Here is a 21610-nt window from a genome sequence, read left to right as displayed (position 1 = left end):
AAGCCAAGATTAAACCCCCATAAATGTCTGGACATCTCAGACAACTTGTTTTACACACCAGCTTGCAATGGGGAAGTGGGTATTTTCTGTGAGGTTAAAGATTTCAGTGGCAGAAACCGTGCTGCTTCAGGTTTGAGCCGCTGCAGCCTCTTCTGAAGAGTGCTGGCAGTGAAATATTTAGTTCCATTTTCCCATCAGCGAATAGCTGGAAAATAACTCCACTGACAGGGTTGGTGATTGTTTACATCTGACTGCAATCTTTGGTGAATCATCTTTCATAAGTACTGTGGAAAAAAATAATTTATTTTTCTGTCATTTTAACTGCAGCTTGAAATACCTCAACTGAAAAACTTTCCTGTTCTTGAACGAACTTAATCATGTTTTCTTCCATTGCTTTGTTTCAATTTTTCCAATTGTAATGCACACTATTAATGAGAGGGATGCATTAGTCTGGTTTTCGTGTTCTCCACTGATGTTTCTCCAGTTCCAGCCTCAACATTTGTGCTCTGTCTGGGGCAACTCATGGTTAACAATGGCAGAGTTTATGAGATTTGACCTTTTTCAAGAGCATGAGTGGGGATGGGATGGTAGGATGCTCATTTTGATGGGCACAATCAGCTGGAGCCTTGTTCTGATGAGGGATGCTCCCACAGCTCTGGGCAGCAGCTCTCTCTCCCTTTCTCCTTGAAAAAACTTCTAAAGGTCTTGAGCTCATCCGAATGCGGAAACGTGTCTCTCTCCCCCTTTTATCTCAAATTTCTTCTCAAGACAGGAAAACCACTTCTGTCTGGCTCTGAATAATAACGTATAGCATAGAGAGCCCTGTTGATATCAAAGCTTTGGCAGTGTAAGCACGGCTCAGTATGAATAAGGATATCATAATTCATCCTTCCAATATCAAACATCTTACTGTAATTTTTTTATTCCTTATAGATTTATAGGGGCCTACTTTGTACCTTTAGAAACAACAGGGAGTTTGCCCTTGACTTCAGGCCAAAGAGGTGCCAAATCATATGATCTGCAAATGACTTAGATTTTTTTTATTAATGAGGTTATTTCGTCACCTTTGCATGTTAGAGGACAACTCCCCCTGGTAACAAACTTAATGCAATTTAGTAACAAACTAAAGCCAAATTAATTGTGTTATCCTAAACACTCTTTCCTTGTACAATCAGCCTTGTGATTTTCAAAGGAAACAGTATAAAATTTGCAAGACTAATAATCATAATTACAATGAATAATGAATCCTGAGATGTTATTACACAATAAAAACACACCCTCCCATGCTGTGCCATACTGTTCAATTATTTAAAGCTCCCTGACAATTATAAACTCACTTTAAGTCTGTCTCCTCATATGATGAGGAACCATAATCCCAGCCACAGCAGCTTTCTCTTTTTTTATCATTGCAGTTCAAAATAAAATTGCATTTAATATTGCAAAAGGAAGGACTCTTTCTCTAGTCCTCCAATTTTTCTGCTTAGAAATGCTGTTTTATTTCAAAGCTTTATCCAGGAGAAAAAGAAAGCAAGCAACATTTCCAACCAAAGTGCTGTGATTATGTTCTGCGAGGAGGAGAGCTTGGGGAAGAGGATTGTGTTGTCAGCTTTTTTTAAAAAAATCAACCACACTAAAGCTTGGAATTATATATTAATACTGTCAAAGTTGATAAGAATTCTGTTCATACTGCTTATAGCAGCAAGCCCTCTGAGCAAACTTGAACTACAATGTGTCAGAGAAGCTCAGCTTTCGATTTCGTCAGCCCTGGCCAGGTGTTGCAGGTATCCCAGCAGCCTCAGTGTCTCTCCCCAGCTTTTGGGAGAACTAGAGATGCAATAAGTCTAGTCTAGTCTAGTCTAGTCTAGTGAGTCTAGTCTAGTTTAGTCTAGTCTGGTCTAGTCTGGTCTGATCTGGTCTGCTGTTCTGTTGTACTGTCCTGTCCTGCTCTGTTCTGTGCTGTCCTGTTCTACTCTACTCTTTATTCTGCTCTGCTCTACTCTCTACTCCACTTTGCTCTACTCTACTCTACTCCACTCAACTCCACTCCACTCCACTCTATTCTACTCTACTCTGCTCTACTCTACCGCTACTCTGCTCTAACCTACTCTCTACTCTATTCCATTCCATTCTATTCCATTCCATGTCTTAGCTTCACCTCCCAGTCCCTCAGAAATCCCCTGAGTCTATGCTTCCAAACCTTATCTCTCTTTTGCTCCGATCCTGTTATGTGCTTTTATTGATTATTTAGCCAACTTGCAGTACACCAGGATGGACATACTTGGGCAGACTAAATTCTGTCCTAACATCCCTTAACAGGATGCATAATGAGAATTGTAAAATCAGAGCAGATTTCCACAGTAGATGCTGTTGTGGTTGACTGTCACCCATTGCTTCTCCATGATGGAGCCTATCTGTGCTGTTCCATGTAGGACCTCCACTGCCCACCTTACCTCATCCATTGGCAGGTTTTGTAAACAGTTTTGGGTGGCACCCAGTGTCCTCATTGTCCTGCTTAAACCACAATATTTGTCAAGTGATCAACCTTGTGCACATGGGGGACATCAGCGTCTTCCTCACTGGTGTGTCTCAAGTTCTCACTGTGACCATTTGTCCAGCTGGACAAATGGAATGGGATTTTCTTCAAAAATGTGTAACCTTAACCAAAACCTTTTTTCTTTTTTTTTCAGAAGCCCATGTAGTCATTCAGTCGAAATATTTCCAGACCAAAGTTTGACTCAGTAGCTCCTGTATAGAGTAAGATAGTTTCAAACTTTTTCCCCCCTGCACTGAATAAAGTGTTCCTCCCATTAGCTCTCCTCTATCCTTCCTGCAAAATACTAGTGGGTGGTTCTCCACTGAAAAATTGCAACCTAATAGGTGAGAAAAAGGTTGAAAATTACAGGTGATTGAAGAGAGAATTAAAATGGCAGAAAGCCAGCAATTTTTAAGATGCTACTGTAACTACCACTATTATGTATAATTCTTTTTAAGTCCATGGCAAAGTAGATAACATTAATGAAACTATTAGTATCAATACACACTGCTATAAATATCATTTCTGTTGTCTCAAAGTAACTGCTTTGCTAATGGGGCACAGTGAATTTCATTAATATATAAATTAGTTCTGCTGGTTTCTTGCTTTTATCAGTAAATTCAATATTCTGGGAAAAAAAGTTACCTTGAGAAATATGTAAGATATTACTATATTTTTTTCAATGTTTGCACCATGATAATGGTCTCAGAATTAGTATTCAACACATCTGATTACTATTTTTCAAACTGCTGTAGGTGGGGAGATAATTTTCAGAAAGGACAGGGCACTAAAAGCTCTGCTGACTCTATTTTTTCCTTTGTAGCAAGCGATCAGCCATTGAGCTTTCTAATAGGTTTATTATAGATTGGATGCACTAATTCTCTCAGGTTGGGAATCTTCTTAATTACTAATTTTGTTCCCTGTGCGGTAGAACAATTGTTCTGGGAGCAGCGTAACCTATAGACTTACATCCTACAAGCCTATGCCTTGACACCACAGCCATCCTCACTGTGGTACTTTTTTGACCCCTTTTCCCACCTCAGAAGCACATCCTGGGGTCCCAGTAAGTATAAATGTGATCAGCCCCACCACTTTTGATGCCTCTCAGTACCTCCTACCAAGAAGCAGCTGATAGGGGAGCATATTTTTGGTACCGAGCCTGATGTTCATTAAACTTTTGATGACTTCCTTTATTTGAGATCCCTGGTCTCTTGAGGAATTGTGTTAGAATTGGCCAAAATGCAATAGATGCCATAGAGAGTTTAAAGGGGAGACAAATGGATGATCATTAAGCTTTCTTTCCTTAAAAACCAGATTTGAAAATATAACATGGCAATAACCGCCATAAGATGACTTCATGCAGGGATTTCAATCTAGGGCTTAAATTTTGGCTTTAGGGATTAGTATTTTTACCATTTTTGTGTCTGGCCATACTGATAGTTGATGAAATAATTAATTTTGTGTTCAATGCCTCTTTCGGACTGGATACGGTCACTACTTTAGTCTTCTGCAGTTTATCAGCAGCTGTAATTTCACTTCTTAAAGCAGATGGATCCCAGGTGACAGGTTAGCCCTTTGGTGTTTTGCTGCTGGTGTTCATCAGTCTTTTGAGCCCTAGACCTACTAGGTGGGCAGCCTATTACCTTGCTGGAACTGCTTCGGCAATCTTATTACATAGATTTTCAGATTCATCGAATGGTTTGTGTTGGAAAGGACCTTAAAGCTCATCCAGTTCCAACACCCTTCCATGGGCAGGGACACCTTCCACTAGAGCAGCTTGCTCCAAGCCTCATCCAACCTGGCCTTGAACACTGCCAGGGTTGAGGCAGCCACAGCTTCTCTGAGCACCCTGTGCCAGCACCTCAGCACCCTCACAGGGAAGCACTTCTTCCTTATACCTAACCTAAATAGACCTTCTTTCAGTTTGAAACCATTCACCGTTGTCCTATCACATATTGTAACAACAGAGCTGGGAGCCCTATGGCAGGATCCTTCTGCCACCTCCCTCCGCCTGTCCCAGGCTCGGTGTGGACTTAGCATCATGGTGCACTTCTGGAGAAAGAAATGCTGGATGTTATGCTCGAAACATAATGAATAGGATGCTTTCAGAGCAGCCTCTCTCCAGCGTTAGCCAGGACCAGCCAGTAATGCCATGTTTTCCTATTGATTTATTGTTGAGAGCACAGTTTTGCTAAATGTCATATTATACAGAAATGAAGTTTTCTATTTTCTATGACTCCATCTTGCCCCCAGCACCGCAGAAAACATCCTTCCCATCTTACCTCTGCTCTGCTCCTAGTTGAGGAAGTTGCAGGAAATTTCTATGGAAGAAGAAATAGCAATTGGTCCATTGTAGCCTCAAGGCTTCGGGGTTGTGAAGCACATGTTTAGTTCATTCAGCATGGTGTGGAATAGGGGAGGCACAGCTTACCTGTCTTCCTAAAACTAGCAAGTGCACCAGTACACGTTTAGTGAGTTTATATGGACTTCCGCTGTGTTGTATATGAACTGAGAATAGATCTGTCTCAACAGTACTAGGAATTCCATTCATGAGCTACTGAAAGTCCACCATGCACGGTGGGATGCTGAGCCTGCCAGCTTACATTGGAGGTAACAACTGGGTCATCTGCTGACTGTGAGAACCTTTTGCAGTTAAGAAATTACATCTCCACAAATTATTCATATGCTGGGGACAGGCGCATGGTTTATTTTTAAGAGTGTGGAAGGTCAAAGTAACTGCAAATCTTTCTCTCTTAAAAGTGCTATCCTTGAGATACCTTGGTGCACAGCACTCAGTCACACACAGGACACCTGGAAGTTTTCCAGCTCCTGGATGGTTTTGCTCACTCTGCTGAAAATTCATAGGCTTTATAAAGCCAGGCATTTCTATGACACAGAGGAAAAAAAGGGCACACAGGTCTATTCCTGGGTTGTCACTGCTGGCTTGTAGGCTGGTTTATGCTGTGAAGAAATAAGGGTTATACAAGTGTAATATCCAGGTATCCATTTGTTTGCCTTCTCTCTCACCTTCCTTCCTCTCCTTTTTCATAGAATCATAGAACTATGCAGTGGTTTGGATTCGAAGGGACCTGAAAGCTTATCCAGTTCCAACTCCCTGCCATGCGCAGGGACACCTTCCACTAGAGCAGCTTGCTCCAAGCCCCTGTGTCCAACCTGGCCTTGAACACTGCCATGGATGGGGCAGCCACAGTTTCTCTGGGCACCCTGTGCCAGCGCCTCAGCACCCTCATGGGAAGAGCTTCTGCCTAAGAGCTCATCTCAGTCTCCCCTCTGGCAGGTTAAAGACATTCCGCTTGTCCTGTCCCTACAGATCCTTGTCCAAAGCCCCTCCCCAGCTTTCTTTTTGGAGCCTTTAGGTATCCCTTTCTTGTAGGCCCTTTTTAGTTATTTATTAGCGGTTGTGCAGTTTAAAATGCTTACGGAAAGAGTAAAGGTCAAAGATTTTTAATCCTTTTGAAACTACCAGGTGGGCAGAGAAGAGCCGCTAGAGTCAGTCCTGGAGGTGCAGAAGGGAGAGCTGAGCTGTTCCGATGTCCTGGGGTGGTGGGCAGCTGTGGGAAAGGGAATTGGGGTCCCTCCTGACTCTTCCACAGGGCTTTGCTACCAAGCATTGGAAACCTCTGGGGGATGTGAAGCTTTTGGAGGTGCACTGTGGGTTGCACATCTGCAAGTTGTTGTCTGGTTTAACACCTGACTTTGCTCCTCTGCTGTTCTCTCCTGCATCTCGCTGAAGGTGGCACATGCCTTACAAAAAATAAAAGCACTCAAGAGCTGTCTGGATTATTTAAAATCTCACTTTGCACTTTCCAGGAAATTTGGTCTCGGGTGTTTCTCTTCTCCTTGTTTATTTTCAAGCTAGGTGGTAGCACTTATTTCATGCAGTTTTACGCAGAGCATACAATAAAATGATGGGCTGAATGGAAAATTCAAAGTGACTGTATTGATGTAATTCCTATGTCAAGAAAAAGGTAGTGGTAAGAGCAAAAGTAGTCATGGCACCTGGGCAATGCAGATGAAAAAAGACCTCTTAGATCCTCATCAGTCTCTTTTGATACTTTTATTTCTTTAAGATCTGAGCATTTCACATCACTGAATTTACTTACCTGTTAACTCCTGTCTCAAGCTAAGTGATTTGGGAGCTTTTTTAATTGCCTGCCTGAGGAACACTGGCTGTTGTAATACATGCCATAAAAAAGCAATGAAAAATAAGCATGATTATTTTATTGTGCTGATGGGAAAAGATAGGAGCAGTGTAAGAGCGATCCTCTATGTTATGCTGAAAATCTTGCAGAGCTAGCAGTTGAATTGGGACACCTATAACACAGACAAAATGCCTTTACTACACAGCCATCTTTCTTCTTTTTCCATCTCTGTTTTGGGCTATCTGGTTGAAATATTGATGATTTTGCTGTAGGTCAAAACTGGTTCTTTACAGATAAATATTGTTTGCAGTAAAGCAGCTCATGAGTTCCCCTTAGCTGCTCCCTTAGTTTTCATGTGGCCAAGCCTTAGCAGATGTTCAGTAAAGCAAAACCAGTTGACAGGTTTTTGCAGTGTGTCAAGAGACTTGAGAAACGTTGTGGACCACAGTTCTATTGAGGAACTCAAAATAGCTTCTTATGAAAATTGCTGTAAAAGTCTTGATTAATTTATTTATCAGTTCATTCTTGTGTGTAGCCATAGAAGCAGGTGCTGTAGGGGTTGGGTAAGATCAGATTCATCATGAAGAGCAGACCCTTGAGCAGTGTTAGTTAACCAGGTCTGGGAACAGGCTTGTTGCTGCCAGGGCAAGTCATGGAGATATGTCTCCTCTCTGCAAGACAGAACTGAGTGGGAAACAGAGGCAGACAGAGAAAGGTTTTCTTATGGGAAGAATATTAATAAACAACCAGTGAATCAAGGCAATAAACCCTAACAGATATATGCTGGAGGAGAGGGACAGCTAAGGAGACTCTCTGAGCCCATGTGGTGTTTGAGCATCATTGTGGTCATCGTGTAGAGGCAGCACGTGGCTTATTCTAGAGTTTCCTACCAAAGACAAGTAGTTTTAAAATACTGAGAGATCCAGTATCATTCCACTTTTATCTTCAGAGACATTCCCATCACATCACAGCTTTCAAAGCCTTGAGTATTTAGGAAGAGTTGCTGCAAGAAAGTTCGATTTAATTTTTGGAAGTAAAAATGTCAAGCCTGCAGGCTGCTACCTTATGATGGCATGGGTTTACTCCCAGTGAAGAGAGGTCAGTTTGCCGGGTTATCCACAGGTATTTTAATGAACTGTGGTACATTTCTGCTTTTGAAATGCATACCTTGGATTTAGCCTGACACTTCATGGCTGCCCTTGCAATTGTAAGGTCGTGAAGCTTACCAGTGAATACAAGATGATGCTTCAGTAGTGAAAACACTCCATGTTTTATATTCTCTGCCAGATTTAGCCTTGTCATCATCTTCCTTATTTCCTTCATGATGTTTAAACCCTGCTTTGAAGGTGGCATTCTTAATTTTTTTCACTGTCTTTTCTCCGGTGTTAGTTACCAGAGTGTATGAAACTTCGGGCTACCATGAATACACTGGGACTGACAATTCTCTGTTTTTCATATGAGGATAAAAGGTGCAGAAAGCTTCATCTCAAAGATGAACGAGATTAGTTGTTAGAAAAGAAATATTCCCTGTGAGGGTGCTGAAGCCTGAGTGAAGCACAGAGTGCCCAGAGAAGCGGTGGCTGCCCCATCCCTGGCAGTGCTCAAGGCCAGGATGGACACAGGGGCTTGGAGCAAGCTGCTCTAGTGGAAGGTGTCCCTGCCCATGGCAGGGGCTGGAGTTGGGTGAGCTGTAAGCTCCCTTCCAACCCAAACCAGTCCATAATTTATGAAAAGCATCCCAATTAACCATGCGTGGCTGCCCTGTCACTGAGTTTGATAAATCAGCTGAACAAATCAGTAACACATGCCACTTTTGGCCAAAACTTTGAGTACCACTCAAAGTTTTAAAACTAATTTTTTTTCATTTTTTTAAAGCAGGACTAACGTGCCTGTTGGAAGACCGAGCTACAGAAAAAGTTTTGTGGGTTTTTTTGTTTGTTCTGTTTTGGTTTTTTTTGCATTGGGTTTGAGAATAATTAGATGCCTAAGGACTAAAATACTGAGCAAATACCCACCCACCTCATTCAGGCATATTATGGGAAATGCTGTTGAGGAAAGACTGATACTGAGACATTTTGCTGTTTTTCTTTAGTGGGGATGGTTAGCTCCGAATATTAATATTACTACTACTAGTAATAATAATAATAGATCAGCTGTAAAATACCTTATTGACACAGATAGAGGTACCTGTTTTGTCCCACTCTTTCTCAAAGCAAAGGGTTTGGCCCAAGTATTAAAGACAGGAGCACATTTTTATATCTTGCAGTCATCATGGTCCAGGTTTGGTGAGGAGGCTTCATCCCTGGAGGAGCTGTCAAGGTGTGGGTGAGCTGAAGCTTCACAGGACTAAATTGTGTCAAGATGAAGATTTACGTGTGGCCATGAACAAAACCTTACTGGAGCTGGGTAGCAGCAGTGAGCCTCTGTTCAGTATCATTCAGAGATTTTAGTTCTTCTGCATTCAAATAGCAGTTGACTGAAGACCTTTGAAGGTCTCATTGGTGCTAAAGGTTGGAATTGTAAGGCCACATGCTACTGTGAATATAACTTGAGGTAAGAGAGAAATTGAAAGATGTGTCTTCTCAGCAAATAGGTTGCATCTCTAAGTGTGAGCAAACATTTAAAGTACATAGTCTGCCTCCCTGAGAAGCCCACCCAATATCAGAGTGCCCAAATTTCAACTGTGACACCAAGTTGTGGTCCCCTAAATAGGTTCTCCAAGCTTACACTGTTTTCGAGGGCCCTAGGGAACAAACACAAGAGGTTGCAGTTTTGATTCAAATAAATTCCCAATATTAAAAATAAGAAGATATTTCAAAATCATGAGTTAGAAAGTTTCACAGAAAACAAGTTGAGACATGCCATAATGTTCTTAAAAGAAATGGTTATGTCTTAGAATGAGAACATTTCAGTTTGTCATGATTTCAGCATTTTCCCACTATTATTTTTTTCCCCTTAGCAAATACTATTATTCGAGTTTGTTACATTCATGAACAGTTTGACACTCTTCAGGGCTCAGTTTTAAATAAAGTTAAACTTCGCTAAAAAAGCATTGAAAACAAGGCCAGGTTGATTGGGCCTTGGAGCAACCTCCTCTAGTGGAAGGTGTCCCTGCCTGTGGCAGGGAGGTGGAACCGGATAAGCTTGAAGGTCATTTCCAACTCAAATCAGTCTATGATTCTATAAGCCACACACAGTATGCTGTTGCAGAAGAGCTGATGGACACGGGGAGGAAGAAGGCAAGACACTGATTGAGAACAGTAGGTTGACCTTCCAGCCACTCATCTGATCATTCCTAGAAACAGTTGCTGCACTCTGGAGTTTCACTTGCAAAACAATGAATGTGCTCACTGCTGCATTTTGAACACCATAGATGATGACAACATTTATGGTTGCTGTTTACTACTTTTGGTATTTGACCATGAAATGCCTTCCAAGTCCCTTGGCTGCCTTAAAAATTTTAATTTCTACTTTTTCCTTAGGCAGCAGCTATTGTTCGGTGGGTTGGGGATGGCTGACTTGATTAACTGACCAGCATTTCCTCAGGGAGCATTTGTGGGTGATTGAATTTCTTGCAATCAACAGCCCATTGCCCCTCGCACCCCCATTTTTCTTGGTGACTAATTGATGATGACAGATGTCAACTGCGTGGTGACACCAGTTCTGCCTTCACAGCTCCAAGGCGGGGAGTGATAGCGCTTCTCTGAACACAAGAGCTGATCACTGGTGGGTTTGCCCATTGGTTTTTTGGGGTTTTTTGGGTTTTTTTTTACAGTGCAGTGTCAGTTAATAAGATCTCTTCACTGTATTAACGTAAACAGCTACTAAGGTCATATTTGCCATTGATTTTTTTCTTTTTTTTTCTTGCAAATGTGAATAGCAATTTTCTCAGCTGTAAAAAGAAAGAAATGTGATGTAATATGTAGACAGATGTGCATACAGGCGTGCCTGCCTTTCACCTTCCCAGAGAGAGAGAAGACAGTACACGTACCAGCCTGTCTGAGTTTGCAGTGGGAGAACTGCTTGGCCAAGCTGTTACCAAAACAAGATACGGTACAAAAACAGAAATATCTCAGATATACTGCAGTTAAAGAAAGTACTTTTGTATCATCTATAAGTGGCTTTTTAAAACGAAGTCACGACTAGTGGCCATGCCTGTGCTAGGAGTGCCGTGGCTGTGCTGGCAAGGCAGTGATGTATGTGTGGATATAGCATGTGTTCATGGAGAGTGGCAGCTCCTACAGTGGGGAACACTAGTTCTCAAAAAAAAAAAGGAAAACCACTAAGATGTCTCTTTTGCTGGCAAAGCTGCAGTCACAGCTGGAACTTTGCTGCAGTAGTGGTTCCAGGCAACTCTTTGCACCCAGCACCCTTTGAGCTTGGTCAGCAGGACTTCACCATCATTGCCTTGACCCAGTCTGGTTCTTTTGCATAGAGTAGCTCTTAAGTGACAATTGCTGATGATCTAGAAAAGCACTTTATTCTAATTCTGATCAAGCATCTGCACTGCAACAGTGCAAATACTATCATCTCATGGATGCTCTCCTTTCAGCCCCCGAACCTTCTTTGCCTTGCCTTTCCTGCCTACACCCCACTGCAGGTTCAATAATTATTCTCAACTCCCCAAAGGGGCCACAGCTGTACAAGGTCTTGGTTTTCACATTTAACAGCAGATAAGTACCTGAGTTATATCTTCCTTAAAAATAACTTTCAGAATAACCATCGGGCAAAACTGCCCTGGATTAATTGGAATTATGGGGTCTTGTAGTTCTATATTGTGCTACTGAATTTCAAAGTAAACACAGGTAACACATCTTTTGACTCTTACAGGGGATCCAGACAGATTATATTTTAAACTGTACTATTCCTTTGACAGTTATTTTAGCTTTCTTTGGCCGGAGCTTACCCTTTTGTCTCTGTGACTACGCAAGGTCTGATCATCTTCTGGACTTTCCTCCTACCCTCTCTTCTTGCTTCTCACCTCAGCACACCTTAACTTTGAGATCCTGAAGAGAGCATACAGCTTCCAAGCCATTTATCCCTTTCTTGTATTCCATATGTTTTGCCACCCCTTCAGGCACTCCCCTCTGTGGAAGATGAATAAAAAATACAAGCTGTTGACTCTTCTGTGGGAGAAGTGAATATGTGATGAATAGAATCATAGAATCACAGACTGAGGTTGGAAAGAATCTTAAAGCTCATCCAGTTCCAAGCCTCTGCCATGGGCAGGGACACCTTCCACTAGAGCAGCTTGCTTCAAGCCACATCCAACCTGGCCTTGAGCACTGCCAGGGATGGGGCAGCCACAGCTTCTCTGGGCACCCTGTGCCAGTGCCTCAACACACTCATAGTAAAGATTTTTTAAAAAAGTCAACATTTGATACATATTTCTCTTTTTTTGCCCTTGTCCAAAAAGGTGATGAGAAATTGCAGTGATGAGCCGAGAATAAACCCCTAGAGTAGCAAGGTTGTATTAAAGGTGTAGGCTGGAGGGACAGTTCAGATGTCCAGAGTTTCACGGGAATGGGGAAATGTCTGTTGGATCTGAGATTTGTGGCATGGCCCTCTGAGCTTCTTTTCCTTCACTAAGTGTGGCTGCAGCTGCAGAGTCTCATGGTCCGTCCTGGGGGCAGATCCTGTGGGCTTTTCTGTGGATGTGAGCACCACCGCCTGTTTGAGAGGAGCATGTAGGAGGGGAAGCACAGGCTTGTTTTTCTTGGATGCATCCCTATTTACTACTTTCAAATCATGCCATTAGGCAGATAACTAGTGTCCTTCTTCCCTCTATCACAACTCAGCAATTAAGCTGTTATCCTGCCATACATCTCTCTTGCCTGTATTTGAGAAAATGAGGCTGGCGAGAACAGAGAAGCATTAGTGTGTATTTAGCTTCTGATGTGGTTGTTACTGCATAGGGTGGAACTATCAAAATCTCCCCAGTTCCTCTGAGATCTTATATTTCAGATACATACATGCTGTTTCCAAAGTGCAAGTAACTTAATCCTGCGAGGTGTTGAGTTGGGAGTGTGTTTCTCGTACAGTAACATCAGGCACTGTTGACACACATGAACTTCAGTGATTTATAGCAAGGTTCATAATGTCATAAAAGAGGCATAATAAAAATTAGTACTGCATGACTTGTTTCTAAGAACATCATTATGGCACCAAGTAATAATGAATTGCTGAGCAAGAAGCCAGAAGGGAGGAAGTATGTATGGCAGGGAGGACAGATCTTTTATTTGGTGAATTAGTATCACTGCATATGGGCTGAAAATCTCTAAACATATGCTGATGTACCCTGACGTCCTGGCATGTGCTCTGTGTCGCTGGTAAAACCCAACGTGTGTGAACACATCAAATGTGGATGGGTGCACTCTCATATGAGCTGTTCCAATGTGACCTCTGCTGGATTTGGGGGGTGGATTTCAGCTCAGAGCGCCTGAAGAAATGCTTTTGAATGCGACAATTTGAAACTGTGTTGTATGATTAATTGGCTGGATAAAAACTGGAAAGGCCAAATTGTGTAAATGGTCCCCAGGAAAGGTAATAGGAGTTGCTTGTGTGGAAAAGGGCATTTTGTTTGACCATAAGTAATGAGTTACCAGTAACTTGTCCAATCTGATACTCATTTTGGACAGTAAATGACACCTATTTCATATCTCCATAAAGGTCATCTGATAGAATGTCTGCTTTTCTCCTAGCTTCTAGAAACAAGATCAAAATTTAGTTGTTTAGCAATCAGACCAAAACACTGTGATTCATTTGGGCCTTATTTCTCTGTTTCACCAATTTTCACCTATTTAATTACTTAATATGGGAAGATGAGAGTTCCTGAATCCATGTCCCAGGGCTTTCCTGGGGACTGTCTTCTTGCCACAGGTTAGCGTTGGGTTTTAAAAGTGGCATTTCCTCATGAAATTTCAGACAAAATTTTCAACTGCCTTTCAGAAGGCAGAATTTTATCTTGCATTCCCTGTATGTCTTAACATCAATGATGTTTCCAGACACATCAGTTTCAGAGGCCAGCATCCATATATCAGAGGTTTTGCCTTGTACTGAAACCAGCTTCTTTAGTGGCATAAACACTCTGTACTTAGCTGCCTTCCTTGATCAGGAGGAAACCAGCTCCTGGTTACTGTCTCAACCTGTTCGTGGATGTATCTGGAATGTGTAAGTCATGGATTGTTTTTATATTCTGAGTTAATAAAAAATCATAGATCATAGAATAGTTAGGGTTGGAAAGGACCTTAAGATCATCCAGTTCCAACCCCCCTGCCATGGGCAGGGACACCTCACACTAAACCATATCACCCAAGGCTCTGTCCTACCTGGCCTTGAACACCACCAGGGATGGAGCATTCACAACCTCCCTGGACAACCCATTCCAGTGCCTCACCACCCTCACAGGAAAAAACTTCCTCCTTAGATCCAATCTAAACTTCCCCTGTTGAAGTTTGAACCCATTACCCCTTGTCCTGTCACTACAGTCCCTGATGAACAGTCCATCCCCAGCATCGTTGTAGGCCCCCTTCAGATACTGGAAGCTGCTTTGAGGTCTCTATGCTGCCTTCTCTTCTCCAGGCTGAACAGCCCCAACTTTCTCAGCCTATCTCCATACGGGAGGTGCTCCAGCTCCTGATCATCCTCATGGCCCTCCTCTGGACTTGTTCCAACAGTTCCATGTCCTTTTGATGTTGAGGACACCAGAACTGCACACAATGCTCCAAGTGAGGTCTCATGAGAGCAGAGCAGAGGGGCAGGATCACCTCCTTTGACCTGCTGGTCACGCTCCTTTTGATGCAGCCCAGGATACGGTTGCTTTCTGTGCTGCGAGCGCACACTGAATCCAGCTCATGTTCATTTTCTCATCAACAAACACCAGAACTGAATCTCTTCTCCGCCCAACCTGTAGCCGTGCTTGAGATTGCTCCTATTCAGGTGTAGGACCTTGCACTTGGCATGGTTAAACTTCATAAGGTTGGCATCAGCCCATCTCACAAGCATGTCAAGGTTCTTCTGGATGGCAAATGAATCTTGTTACGTTAAAGTAACTCAGTCAAAATACAGTTCCTCTCATCTGCAGATCCTTGGTGCAGTCTGTTAAATTAGAAGCCACTTTTAATGAGTTACAAATTTAATATAATTGAAAATTCATGTTTTTATTGTAACCAGTGCAATGTAAAATTAGGCAACTCATCCTCTACATCTCAACTTTCATTTTGGTTTAGAGTTCTTCTATTTCTTTTCTTAATGTACATCAATACTGATTTATTTGTTTAAAGACCGTGAATTAAGATTTTTTCAATCCCTTCTTTAAAATTTAATAATAAAAAAAAAGGAGTTTTTTTTTTGTTGGGTTTTTTTTTTTAGTCATGTGGGAATGGCATCTGGAACCATATCTGAGGTTTTCCCCCAGAAATCACTGGCAGCCCCTCAGCATCCCAGTTCTGCCATTTAATGACATAGCCATTAAAGTAAAATTAAAATAAAAGGGTGTGCTGTACAATGAAATGGGAAAAATGATTCTTTGAGAAGTGTCTACATTCTTAAAAAATTACAAAACCACTAAAATTGGTATCTATTACAGATCTCATTTAAGGATATTTCGCTGCAAGAGTACCTCACATTTTCAGGTGGTGTCACATATGCAGCATCTCTTGAATTATAGGTATCGCTGCAGCAAGCTCTTTTTCTCACTTATAACTTTCACAGTTTACTGTATGGAATGTGTAAGATGGGTCAAAAAGGTTCTGAGTAAAAAAAAATGAAATTCAAAAAGACTATATTCTCTGAATGTAAGAGTGTAAAAAAAGAGTGGTTTTTCCAGGCTATTCCTATACTGAGCAACACCAGACAATAAGCACTTATTTGATGTTATTTCTGGAATTAAAATTCCATGTAAATTGCTTTTTCTTTTAGCACTCAGGACTTGGAGAGGAGAACAGATTCATGTTCCTATGTTGTACTTGAAATTCCTGCTATACGACTAAATGATTTAAAGTGCTAAAGCAAAAAAAAAAAAAAAAAAGTAATGTGAGGGAGAGCAGTGAAGAGACTTGAATTAATCTAAAAGATTTGTATTTTAACTTGAATAAAACGTCTGGGGGTTTTTTGGGGTTTTTTTTTTTCTTTTTTCTGAATGTTTAAACGCATTCAGTGAATTTTTCAAAAGTATTTTAAAACTGAAATAGATTAAAAAAATCACCTCTGTATTAAAAAAAGTCAAATCAGGGAATTGAAATAGTTGTTAGAAGTCATAAAAAATATTTCGAGGTAGTGTCTTGGCTGAAAATTTTCTTTTGATGTCTTGCAATGTCATTTTGGCGTTAGGGTATGTAGGCTATTTACGGAAAGTGTGATTTGCAGCAGAAGGTTGAAGATTGCAAGTGACGGTTTTCTCATTTTTGCTGAAAAAAGTATCGAGTTTCAGATCTTATCAGTGAGCTCTAATTGGCCGTATTTTGAACGTATAGATAGCCTATAGTAGATGGTCTTATTTTAACAGACTCTAAGTGTAAAACAGGGGCAGTTGCTTCACCAGTCTTTGCTTAGGTAAGGTTATAATTTAAAAAAAATAAAAAAGGATAATGTCATGAACATTAACCACTTTCTGTGAGATACAGACACTCCTATATATAGCCCAATCTCTTTCTGTATTAATTTATCCCCTTGAAAATTTTGAATAATTTTAAATTTAAGCAACTTGCTATATGTTTAACAGGCGTCAGTGTTCTATGTGAGTTAATTAAACACAAGTAACTAAACCCACCAAAGTTTAACGGCTTTCAAAGAAGAGAAGCCAAACTCAGCTTTATCAGTTTAAAGCCCGGACCTCAATGCAGATTACCAGGATACCTTTCAGATCAGCATTACTGACATACAAGAGGAATATTTTCTGTATGTAGAGTAACTTCTCAACTTACTTTTAATTTAAACTTACAACATCTTTCCTTAAACTTTTTTCCCTTTCCTATTGACTTAGTAAATATATATAAAAAAAACCAAAACAACAACAAACCAGCAAAAGTGCAAATTAATATTTTGTGTACAGTGGTGCAAAAGTTTTGCTGAGATCTGCCTGTGTATATATATATATATATCTATATATAATCTGTATGTATATAAATATAAAGTCCCTCTGATCACCCAAGTGACAACATGAGATATTTTAGAACTTGGATTTAGAGGATTTTAACCATGTCTTTCACCAGGAAAGGCTCATCAATAAGCTCATACCATCTTTTGCCACCTCTGCTTAGCAATAATAATGTTATATCTTCTTGATATCAAATCCCTTGTGGGATATATTTCAAGGTGGGGTTTTTGTTTTCATTCTTTCATCACCTTTTCTTGTATATCACATAAGCTTTTGCTGGTCTTTAAGAACAACATGTGAAGAGTAGGAAGATGCTGCTACTAGGATTTCCTCGCCACCTGCTTCTGAGGTATACATATGTGTTAAAAAATAGAAAAAAAAAAAAGTAAAAGCAAAACCACAAATCCCCCCAAAAACTATGAAAAGTATTAAAAACCCTACAACAATCAAAACTGCCTCTTGAAACTAGGTCTCATATTCTTATTAGTTTAAATACAAACAGTCTATAACTGCTGTGTATGGAAAGCTGTAGTGGAAGGGAATGTCACACACAATGTTTTGCCCTTAGGTGTTTTAAAACCCCATAAATAGTTGGCGTTGAGCATATTTTATAACTGGTGTGTATTTTACCAAGAAAGGCTGTAAACAAGCAGGTCCCAAGCAGCTACATCAAGCATATTTCTCCCTTTTTTTTTTTTTTGAAGAATGTTTGCTTTAGAAGTGCAAGAATAGAAACCACTGGCAAAATACTGCTAAGGTCACAAAACTCACAGCTGATTCTGGACTATAAATAATGGGGTATTTGGCTCTGAATGTAAGGTTCTTCATTCGGCTTCTTAAATGGAGAATGAAATGAAATGAAATGAAGATCATTTTCCAGCAGGTCTATATTCAGACCTTCTCTGTTGATTGTATGCTCATTGCACACATAGGAAAGGAATCAGTGCAGTTATATGCTTGCTTTCAACAGAGGTAGATGATTATTTGTACTGCCGCAAGAGTGGAGAAGATGCACTTCGCAAGGAGTTAATATAAACTGCATCAGGCTGAAATCAGAGCTTGTCAGACTGATGAAGATGGTTTAACCAGTGGTGGATTGATCTTGTGTAGTCATATGAAAGACTGAAGGATTTCAGGCATTACTTGCTGAGATAATTTCAGGTTATGTCTCTCTATATTGTACTATTGTAATGCATACGCTTGCTATTCACGGCTAGCAACAATAAAAGTGAAATTGCTTTTGTCAGTGATAGCTCTACAGTGTTTACTGAAAGCCAGAGCAAAATAAATGCTTAGTGGACCGGAGTTTCAGCCCCAGTCTTGCTGCTTTTCACCTCAGTTTTTTGATATTATTTTCATAAATTGAAAATAGATCATGCTTCCGTGAGCATGAGGTCATGAAAGCTATGAATTTATCTCCAGATTTTAGATACTTTTACAGTGTGTTTGAAGGTAGATACAACTGTTTGGTAGTTTAATTAGCTCTTTAGGCTCCGTCATCTGTTTGTGTTAGGTATATGTACTCATTTTCTATGGGGGGAGCTTAGATGCCTGTATATTTGTAGTCATGTGCACATAGTCACCTAAATGTGCATGTGCGGACTCAGGGCTGATCATAGCACAGGTTTCTAATTCTAAATAGGTTTTAAGGGAAAAGTGCCAGGCTGCTGTGTTCCACCAGGAGGATGGATATTTGGTGGAGGAATCACGGACTGGGTGTTCTACATAATTAAAATAGATTTATTTATCGTTATTATAAAGTGACTAATAAGAGGGATTTTTCCCAATTGCTGTGTTTGACTTTAAGCACCAGAACTCTATCTTTGTGGTTTTTTCCAATCTTGCCTTTGATGCTTCTCTAGAGATGTTCACCTACCTCAGCCTTCACTAGAAGACAACAATGCACTTACGTTTATAATGCATGAGTCAATGTATAGGATAGACCAGAAGCCAAAATCTACTTGCTGTGAAGCAATATAGTCGCATTGTTGTAATATAAATTTACACGGAATTATACTGTGGCCTTGTGTTTGCACATTATTTAGATCAGTGGCCCATGACTAAGGACGCTAAACAAAACCTCAGTGCAAATAATGGATCACAACTTTGCAGCCAAGAGAGCTGAGACTGGCTAAATATTTTCTTTCAACACATCATTACTCTGGAAATGCCACTGGGAAATTCCTTAATTCCCTCTGGTTTGGAACTGATCACAATAAGTAAGAGGCAATAATATTTCTTATTAATAACAGCAAAATTAATGCTTTTAATAATAATTTAGGGATAATAAAAGAAAACACTAAGCTGGTATTCAATGAGCTTCATGCTTTTTACCTAAAGCTATTCTTCATAAGCTGTTTAGATAATACAACGCTGTTAATGATCTCACAGTAAATTAATGCTACTAATATATTTCATACTATATGCATAGGGAACTGACCAAAAAAGATTTGCAATAATGAAAAAAATTAATTGTTTTTAGGTTCTATACTAATTGTGAAAACCTGCTTTTCAGGGCTGGTATAGCCCGTGAATTGGGACCTTATACATCATTTTGCTCTCGGTGACATGAATGCTCCATAAGATGCATGTGCTGAAGCAGGAAGGAGCTGATCACTTCAAGTATTGTTGAAAAATAAATATTTTTATTTATGTATGTTGGCAGGTCAGCTTTCACATGGATTTAGTGAGCAACAACCAAACTCTTAAACTATATAAATACGTACTGTTCTAACATGAATTTTACTGCTTGAATCTGCAGTTTAGGCATTTCTGCATTTTGCACGTAGACCGAATGCTTTTCCATGAGGAACAGTGTTAATATTAAGTTTCACTGTCATTTTATCCCACTTTGATATGATACAATTATCTAATAAGTCATGTGCAGAAGCACCCTACGTAGTTTCTGCTCTTCCCAAACCAGTTGGTTTGTACGCTTCAGGCTTTGAGTAGCCAGTTCTTGTTTGTTTATGCCATCTGCTTGGGGCACAAGGGACAAAACCAGTGAAATAAGAATGAAAAATCACATCATACTGATCATTTGTACAAGAAGTAACTTCACTTACCACAGGGAAGTAGCCTACTCAAGTTTTGTGTGTTGCTGTTCACTTTAGATGATGGCTTGGGGTGGCATGTCTTAAGGTGTGATTTTACTGTTAGTTTCTTTTCTCTCTTTTTCACCCCCTGTCATTTTATTCACGCTTATTCCATGCCTCCTTGGCCCTTTGTTCTGTAACACCTTAGCTGTGTCCACCACGGCACCTCCTGCCTTCCCTGACACCCCCGTGCCACCAGCCTCTCTGACTGACTCCTCTCCTTCCCCTCCAGCTGTCCCAAGTTCCAGTGTCCTCCCCTCTGCTCCCCGAGATGTGGTCCCTGTTTTGGTCTCCAGCCGATTTGTCCGTCTCAGCTGGCGCCCACCCGCTGAAGCTAGAGGCAGCATCCAGACATACACGGTCTTCTTCACCAGGGATGGCATCAACAGGTAAGCCCCAAGAGACCATGGGTCTCCTCTGGATGGGGGGTATAGTGCTAAGAAGGTCTGAGGACTATGCAAGTATCTTGCAAATGGTTCAAAACCTTATGTTCTTCTCCCCATGGTACATTTGTAGCCAGAAGTGTCTTTTGTTGCCGTGTATTTGTTTAGACATCCTATCAAGGGTTATGTAAATGTGCTCATTGTCTTGGTCTGAAGAACCATTTGCTGTGAGAGTGATGTCTGTGGATCTTACCTCCTTCAGTTATTACTCGACTGTCTACCATAAAATAAAGCTTTATATTTTATAGAATCATAGAATCATAGAATAGTTAGGGTTGGAAAGGACCTTGAGATCATCCAGTTCCAACCCCCCTGCCATGGGCAGGGACACCTCACACTAAACCATATCACCCAAGGCCTCATCCAACCTGGCCTTCAACACCGCCAGGGATGGAGCATTCACAACCTCCCTGGACAACCCATTCCAGTGCCTCACCACCCTCTCAGTAAAGAATTTCTTCCTTAGATCCAATCTAAACTTCCCCTGTTGAAGTTTGAACCCATCACTCCTTGTCTTGTCACTACAGTCCCTAAGGAAGAGTTCCTCCCCAGCATCCTTATAAGCCCCCTTCAGATACTGGAAGGCTGCTATGAGGTCTCCACACAGCCTTCTCTTCTCCAGGCTAAACAGCCCCAACTTTCTCAGCCTGTCTTCATACAGGAGGTGCTCCAGTCCCCTGATCATCCTCGTGGCCTCCTCTGGACTTGTTCCAACAGTTCCATGTCCTTTTGATGTTGAGGACACCAGAACTGCACACAATGCTCCAAGTGAGGTCTCACGAGAGCAGAGTAGAGGGGCAGGATCACCTCCCTCGACCTGCTGGTCACGCTCCTCTTGATGCAGCCCAGGATACGGTTGCTTTCTGTGCTGCGAGCGCACACTGAAGCCAGCTCATGTTCATTTTCTCATCGACCAACACCCCCAAGTCCTTCTCTGCAGGGCTGCTCTGAATCTCTTCTCTGCCCAACCTGTACCTGTGCCTGGGATTGCTCCGACCCAGGTGTAGGACCTTGCACTTGGCATGGTTAAACTTCATAAGGTTGGCATCAGCCCACCTCACAAGCGTGTCAAGGTCCCTCTGAATGGCATCCCTTCCCTCCAGTGTATCAACCGAACCACACAGCTTGGTGTCATCGGCAAACTTGTTCAAACTTGGTTCAAAACCTTGTGTTCTTCTCTCCATGGTACATTTGTAGCTAGAAGTGTCTTTTGTTGCTGTGTATTTTTTTAGACATCCTTGCAAGGGTTATATAAATGTGCGATTTGTCTTGGTCTGAAG

General features: G+C 41.1%; 1 protein-coding gene across 1 annotated transcript in view; it reads left to right on the top strand.

Moving 5' to 3' along the window:
• DCC (DCC netrin 1 receptor) overlaps positions 1 to 21610 on the top strand; it is a gene marked incomplete at both ends in the record, with an annotated part of 627385 nt that overhangs the window by 414528 nt on the left and 191247 nt on the right. Inside the window, one exon of the mRNA XM_080637247.1 lies at positions 20120 to 20276. Within this exon, the coding sequence (XP_080493373.1) occupies positions 20120 to 20276 (157 nt within the window). The remainder of the gene's footprint in view (positions 1 to 20119; positions 20277 to 21610) is intronic.

Source organism: Psittacula echo, assembly GCF_963264785.1.
Source record: "Psittacula echo genome assembly, chromosome: Z".
Classification (NCBI taxonomy): Eukaryota; Metazoa; Chordata; class Aves; order Psittaciformes; family Psittacidae; genus Psittacula; species Psittacula echo.
Note: the sequence above shows the minus strand (reverse complement) of the source record. Positions and strands in the feature narration are given on the sequence as shown.